This window comes from Vicugna pacos, unplaced genomic scaffold, assembly GCF_048564905.1.
Source record: "Vicugna pacos unplaced genomic scaffold, VicPac4 SAC-SAT, whole genome shotgun sequence".
Classification (NCBI taxonomy): domain Eukaryota; kingdom Metazoa; phylum Chordata; class Mammalia; order Artiodactyla; family Camelidae; genus Vicugna; species Vicugna pacos.
Genome location: NW_027328721.1, coordinates 19749329 through 19756819, shown reverse-complemented (window position 1 = coordinate 19756819; position 7491 = coordinate 19749329). Strand labels below are relative to the sequence as shown.

The 7491-nt window shown below is 55.1% G+C and overlaps 1 protein-coding gene and 1 non-coding gene across 2 annotated transcripts in view; one reads left to right on the top strand and one right to left on the bottom strand.

Annotated features, from left to right (window-relative positions):
* Window positions 1–741: 741 nt before the first annotated feature.
* LOC140692270 (U6 spliceosomal RNA) lies at window positions 742–848 on the top strand. Its single transcript, XR_012067840.1, has one exon. It is a non-coding gene; the product is annotated as a U6 spliceosomal RNA (small nuclear RNA).
* Window positions 849–2890: 2042 nt separating this feature from the next.
* LOC140692180 (uncharacterized) overlaps window positions 2891–7491 on the bottom strand; it is a 24560-nt gene continuing 19959 nt past the window's right edge. Inside the window, exons 2-4 of the mRNA XM_072956938.1 lie at window positions 4741–5068; window positions 4186–4476; window positions 2891–3086 (exon numbers count right to left, since the gene is read on the bottom strand). Coding sequence (XP_072813039.1) covers window positions 3075–3086; window positions 4186–4476; window positions 4741–5068 — 631 coding nt within the window. The 3' untranslated portion in view covers window positions 2891–3074. The remainder of the gene's footprint in view (window positions 3087–4185; window positions 4477–4740; window positions 5069–7491) is intronic.

Sequence of the window (7491 nt, the reverse complement as noted above, 5' to 3'; positions counted from 1 at the left end):
TTTCCCTATTCTGTAACTTCCCTGGAAGTTTTACACATTAAAAGCTGGGCTGTTGACTGTGCGTGTGCGTGTGCGTGTGCGTCCGTGCGTGCGTGCGTGCGGTCTGGGGGCAGGAGGGAGGGAATGGTTTCCTAGGGGGCCTGCGTTTCATGGACCCAGTTTCTTAGTTCTGAGAACAGGTCTGTTCAAGGAAACTGTTGCCGTTGTAGTATCTCGTCTCAGGAGGCGGTGGTGTCGATGGGCTTCTGAAGCTAGGCCTAGGGAGCAAGCAGTCAGGTATCGCCTAAGAGGCACTTGTGTGGACAACCAAAGTACAGCACAAAGGTGAATCGTCGGAGCAGATGAGAAACCAGATTCAGGGCCGGGAGTAGGGGGTCAGTCTGGTAGGAGATTTCCACACATCGGGGTCATCGAAACGGCTCGAGCAGTTTGAAATGCCTCTGATGATGTCCTGGGGTGTTCGGCTCAACTCTCTGAGCGGCTCCCCCGAAAACAGGCCCGAGGATGGTTTCCACAGGAGCTGTTGTGGCCATTTCTCTGACGTTTACCTCCCGTTGTCCAGCTTCAGTCTGCAAGGCTTCAGGAGACGGAGCGTTTTCGTACTCAATGATGCCAAGGCAAAAGGGTGAGAGAAAATGGGAAACATTCGTGGAGAGGGTCCTAGGCAGATAGTGGACGCAACTAGAAGACCTTCAGTCTCCGGGCTGGCTTTCAGGTTGAGACAAAAACCCTAAGGAAAGCGCTTGCTGCCACAGGACATAGACTAACATGGGAACCATCCAGAGAAGATCAGCACGGCCCCTGAACGTGGACGACACACGCCCATGCGTGAAGCGTTCCATAGTTTTAGTGAAGTCAGTCACCCAGGGAAAGACAGATATCCTATGCCATCACTTCTAGGTGGGATCTGAAAGTAAGTCAAGACACCCATCCATACATAAATAACTCCATTTTAAAAAGACTCCAAGGAACCTATTTACAAAACAGAAACAGACTGGACTCGCAGACATGGAAAAGAAACCGATGGTTAACACAGGGGACAGGGTAGGGTGGAGGAACGGGGTAAGGCGGAGGGATAAATCAGGAGTTTGGGATTAGCAGATATAAACCACCCTATACAAACTAGGTACACAAGTAGGTCCTACTGTCTAGCACAGGGAACTATGTTCAATAGCTTGTAATAACCTATCCTGAAAAAGTATACGTGTGTGTGTGTGTGTGTGTGTGTGTGTGTGTGTGTGTGTGTGTGTGTGTGAATAAGTGAATCACTATGCCGTACGTCATAAATGAACACAACATTGTAAGTCAACTATACTTCCATTGACAGAGAGTTCCTACAATAAGCAGGCAGACAGACCGACAGACCGTCAGACAGACAGACAGGCAGGCAGACAGACAGACACACACACACACACACACACACACACACACACACACACACACACACTGTCTGTCTGTCTGTCTGTCTGTCTGTCTCTCTCTCTCTCTCTCTCTCTTTCTCTGTCTGTCTGTCTATCTGTCTGTCTCTCTTCTAAGGGTGGAGAAGAGTTTGCTGAGCTATTTCGGGGGCCCTCTCATCCTAGTTCCTATCTCCAAGTTGGTTCAAAGTCCAAAAGGCCGTCAAGCACTTAGTCAGATAGGTCCCTCGAAGAATACCTCCCACATCACGATGACAGACTTCTTAGGCCAGCCGAGAAGGTCCTTCAGTTCTGTGCCCATCTTGGCTCTAAGTTGATGTCAGTCCTCCAGGATCCAAGAAAGCCACGTTGGAAAACAAGTGGTGATTTTGATGGGACAGAAGATCAGTCATTTGGGGGGCGAAGGGTGGGGTAGGGAGAGATACCAGCCTGTCTGTCTGTCTGTTTTCATCCAGTGTGGGAGCCTTCCCAAAGAGATAACTCGAGAAGAGAGAAACGGGGAGTTGACAAAGAACACGTGCGGTGGCGTGCCCTCCCCCCACCCCAGGAGAAGGCCAAGCCAGAAGTCCCTCCGGATGGCGGGCTCTGGACTCCGGCTTCCAGGGGAAGCGATATTTTTTCCTCCCCATTTCAGGCCCGGAAGAAGAGGGAGAGGCAGAGTGTCCTTCTCGGGCATCCGTTGTTTCTGAAGCACGCTTGTTGCCGAAAGATCGGCCCCCGTCCCCGATGAGCCCAAGAATCCAGAGACAAGGTCTTGGAGCTTAGAAGAAAAGAGGTCATTTTATCGCTCTGCCGGGCAAAGGGGATTCACAGCAGGCTAGCGTCTTCAAAACTGTGTACCCACCTTGGGGATGGAGTGGGTGGGGTGGTTCTAGAGCCATAGCTCAAACAATCAAGCATCGATCACCATCCACAGAATCGTTTTCTCATCAGAAGACTCAGCATGGTGTCACGATGCCTCCCAGGTGACCCATTCTATAGAGGCTGGCGGTTAGATCTCATTATCTCATAAGCACTCAAGGTGTGGCCTTCTTGGTCACTCAGGCTATTTTGTCAGGTCAGTAGTCCCGTGACCGACCTTCTCCTCGGAGAAGGACTCAGAGACCCAGCACGATGATGACTTGCAATGACTGAAATACAGTAGAAACAGTAAGATCGATAGCTTCCAGTTTCAACAACGGGCCTGGAACCGTGAGCAGCAACCGGTCAGTCAGAAGAGTCGACCGTTTTAAGGGCGAGCATAAGAAACCGAATGACACCCCCCCCCAAGCAAATGAATGAATGAATGAATGACCTAATGATCCTCCCCTCCTCTCCCCCCCCCCCCCGCCCCAAAACGAAGCAATCCGTTAGCCTAATTCCGGCCATTTTATTCATCCTCCTTCACCCTGAAGCCCCAGTCAGCCACGTGCCACAGTGGTCTGTTTTCCGGTTTCCTCCACCACCCCAACCCCCACCAACGACCACCCCGCCAACATCCCCCCATGCCCAACCACCGCCCCAAGCGCGGGACTGGACGGGGGTGCTGGGGGCTGAGGGGGCGGCGATGGCGGCTTGAGGTGAGGGTGGGGAGTGTTCCGCCCAGATCGTATAGGAAGCTCAAACACAGCTGCAGTACGAGACGAGATGGTAGATTTCTGTGAGTCCTCCCTCCTCTTAAAATCCTTCCTAAGGAGGAGACAGACAGAAAGAGAAACATCACCCTCACTCCCAACGCCTCCTGTGCCCTCGTTGCACCCCAAAACAACAACAAGAAAAACAAAAACAAACACAACCACAAATAACTCGCTATCCCTGGGGAAGAAGGTTTCGATGGCATGGGGATATCATTCTAAACTTCATTCCCTCTTCATCACATTTCATGGAAACCGATTGCAATCTATGAGGCCCTGTGAAGGTAGGGGTTGGGGGGTAGGGAGGAGGGAGGGAAGGGAAGGGGGGGAGAGAGAGAGAGAGAGAGAGAGAGAGAGAGAGAGCGCAGAGGAGAGGAGGGATAAAAGGGGAGAGGACAGGAAAGGAGAGGAGGGAAAAGAGGGGAGGGAAGGGGAAGCGAGAGGAGGCGAGGGGAGAGGAGAGGAGTGGAGGAGAGGGGAGAAGAGAGGAGCGGAGGGGTGAGGGGGGAAGGGAGGGGAGAACAGGGAAGAGGAGAGGAGGGGAGAGGAGAGGAAAGAGAGACAAGGGAGACAGACAGAAAGGCACACACACACACACACACACACACACACACACACACACACACACACACACACACACAGAATAGCGAAATGGAGAGAGAGACAGAGAGAGACAGACAGACAGACAGACACGGATCTAGGTCCGGGAGACTACACATGGGTATTCTTCTGAGTGATTTTATGTGTTTTCTCAATCGCCACCTATGGAGATAAAAGTCGCTCCCATAAGATGAAGGGAGTCCTTCTGCCACCGCCCCCGGCCCCGCCCTCCAGCACCGCTTGTGTTTGTCAGGGATTCCAAGCCAAAGCACGTGGAGGAGTGGGAGAGCTTCCTGGCGGCCCAAGGGGGAGGAAAGTCCGGCAGCATGAGAGAGGTAGTTGGCACGGGGAAGCTGGAGGCAGGCTGACGAGAAGATGGGTGAGGGGGCAGGGAGGAGGGTTTCCCAAGTTGGAGAGCCAAGACGAGGGAGGGGAGCCGTCGGTGGTCGCGTTCTGACCCCGACCCCGACCCAGACTGGAGCGGATCCCTGAAAGGAGGCGGTTCGGGCTCTCCTGCCGAGAACGCCCCTCTCTTCCTCTTTGTGCAGAAACACCTTCCGCGGACCGAGAAAGTCCATCCCGAGACCCTCGTCGGAAGAGTCCTTTCCAGACCCATCACGATCCTCCTGGGCCAAGGGGTCCAGGGGATGGGGCGGGGCCTCCATTCGATCCGTCTTCCGTCCGTCCATCCATCCGCAAGATCTTGAATATCCATGTAGGATTCCGGATGGTAGCAGTTTTCCAGGATCCTCCAGATCCTTGTAAGACCTCTCCTGGCAGATTCGACCCCTAGGTCGTACCGCGCAGCACAGGGCACTAGATTCAGTCCCTCGGGACGAGGGTTCCTGAAAAAGACCAGGAAAAAGAAGAACACAATCACTATGGTGTGCACCAGCCAGAAACCAGCACAACCTCGTCACTCTAACAGACTTGCCAAAGGCGGGGTGGGGAGAGAAAGTCATAGGATGGCTACCATCCCTCCCACCCCCACCCCACACGCCAAGCCCCCCAGCCCATCGTCATCCCTGCTCCCCCTCCTCCTCCCCCTCCCCTCCATCGACGCCCGCCTCCCGCTTGTACCCCACTCCTCCGAACCCAGCACCACCCACCTCGGCCTGGACGTGCTCGGCTCGGCTCGGCTCGGCTCGGCCCGGCCCGGCCCGGCCCGGCCCGGCCGTCCGGCCGACTTCTTCGCAGTGTCTAAAATAGCGCCCGGCCGACAGGCAGGTGGCACACGGCACCCGGCAGGGGAGCGAGCGGGACGGTTCGGGATCTCTGGGCGGCGGGGACACGCGGCCGGACAACCAGGAGCACGGACGGCCTGGCGTGCGTTTCTCCGCTCGGGGGGCCTCGACCAGGGACTGTGGTACGGGGAACGGGGACACACACACACACACACACACACACACACACACACACACACACACACACCCACCCCTTCACCCCCACCCCCACCCCCACCTCCACCTCTGACAGCTTTCATTTGTTTTCGGCCGACCGTCCCTCGATGAGGTACAAGTGCCGGGGCTGGGGCTGGGGCTGGGGCTGGGGGGGTGGAGTTCCTCCCTCCACAACGACCCCACACGGGCTCTGTTCCAGTCACCCGAGTCCTCTTCCAAGTGAGACCACAGGCCTCCATCACCCGGCGTGAGCACTCGGGGGAAAAAGTCACCATCCTCATCGCTCCGCTCCACCTCTACACGTGAAGAACAGTTCCCAGCCCACGCCACTCAACCCCACCCCACGCCCCGATGCCACCCACCGCAGTGGAGAGAAACGAGACGAATCCACAGACGTCCATCCATCCGATGAAGAAACGGACGGCCCCATTCCAAGGAAGCATAGATATCTAGTCAGGAGATTCATCGAGTACTATGGAGGCGGTGGGAAAGGGGGGGGTGTGTTGCGGTGGGGAGGGCCTAGAGATCCAGCAGTACAGCCCGTGCTTAGCATGCAAAAAATAAAGGCCCAGGGTTCAATCCCCAGCACCTACTCTTCAAAAATAACCCGCGGAGAAGCAAGACGGCGGAGTAGAAGGACACTCGTAGCTCACCCTCTCCCACAAATACACCAAAACTCACATCGACGGACCCACTCGGCCAATCAGAGCACCTGCGGAACTCCGACAGAACACCGCCCTCTTCGAAAGACAAAGACGCCCAAAATCTGGTAGGAGAAAAGGAGAAAAGAAAGAGTAAAAAGCAAAACAGTGCGGGAGGGACCGGTCCCGCGGGGAGGGAGCGGCAGAGGAGGAATAGGGCTCGTTCGCCAAAACTGCCCCTCTCCAACGGAGAGGCCGACGGGACGGAGGGGGCGCCCCCGAGCCTCAGATCTACCCAGAGCACCCCTTGACCGACCGATCCAAGTGAAAGGGGCACAGAGGGTCCCCGCGACACCCAGCCCGAGTCGCAGGCCGGCAGCCAGGGGCCGGGACAGGCCGCACGAGCCGGGCGGAGGACCGGGGCGGCGGCCGGGAGGGGATACAGAGCAGAACAACCCGCCCCCCCCCCCCATACATGACGGGAAAAGAAAGGCAAAGCAACACGGCCGGTGTGCCCTGGGGGGAGGGGCGCCGTAGCCTCCGTCTCCTCAGATCCGCGGCGCCATCACCGGCGCTTCTCGCGAGAAGAGAGGCGGGACGCAGCCACAGCCGCCATAGCCTCTGGCGTGCAGCATGCGGGCGGGGGCGGGGCCGAGACTCGAATCCGCACCCTGGGGCTCCGCAGCCTTCTAGGCAGGACTGAGATTCGTTTACAGCCCGAGGCAGATAGGATATTTCTGCCCCGGTACCTCAGAGAACTCGCGCCACCATGACTAAGAAGGAGCCGAGTTTTGGGACGCAGCTAGGGGCGGGGCGGTTCCACGGTCTTCCCCGAGCCCACCTACGGAGAGGAGCGCCGCCGACCCGAGTCGGAGCACACAGCCGCACGGAGCAGCGGAACGACCGGGGCCGGGAGAGGGCGGGCGGCCAGCCAGCCACCCTCCTTCCCGGGAGGAACGCAGCATCCGACCGCGGTGCCGGGAACACGTCCCCCCCCCCCTTTTTTTTTTCCTTTTCCTTTCTCTTTTTTAATCTCTCTTCTATCGGTTTTACCTTCTGTTACCTTTTTAACCTTGACTTTTGAACAGTCGTCTACGTCGACGGTTTTAATCCCTTTTAAATGTTTCCTTGAAAATCTTTTTATTATTATTATTTTTAAACATCCACCCCCTTTCCTTTTTCTCTTCTCTTGGTTTAGATCTCCTGTTATTGATTATTTACAGGTTTCAGATATCGTTTCTCGATCTTTTTTCTCCTTTTTATTAAGGTTATTAAAAGACGTCTCAACTCGATCGCTCTTCTGCTTCCACTTACTCTTCTATTATTGATTACACAGTGTCTTCAAACCTTTTCTTTCTCCCTCCTTTTCAAATCCTGTGTTTTATCTCTTGTTAAAGTCTGTTCTATTTCCGATTACCTTTTAAAAATTTACTTTTGAAACAATTGTGTTTTATTTTCTGATCTTTTCTATTTTTTAAAGGCTTTTAGAAGACGTCTCACCTCGATCGCTCTTCTGCTTCCACTTGCTCTTCTATTATTGCTTGTACACTCTTTTCAAACCTTTTTTTCCTCCATTCTTTTAAAATCCGGCTCCCCCACCCCCCTCCCCCTCCCACCGTCTCTGTCTCTGTCTCTCTCTCTCCCCCTATCCCCCTCTCCGTCTCCCTCTATCTCCCTCTCCCTCTCTCTCTCTCTCTCTCTCTCTCTCTCTCTCTCTCTCTCTCTCTCTCTCTCTCCCCCTCTCCCTCTCCCTCTCCCCCCCTTTTAAAGTTTTATTCCTGTATAGGCTTTAGATAAATACCTAAACTCCTTAAGGACC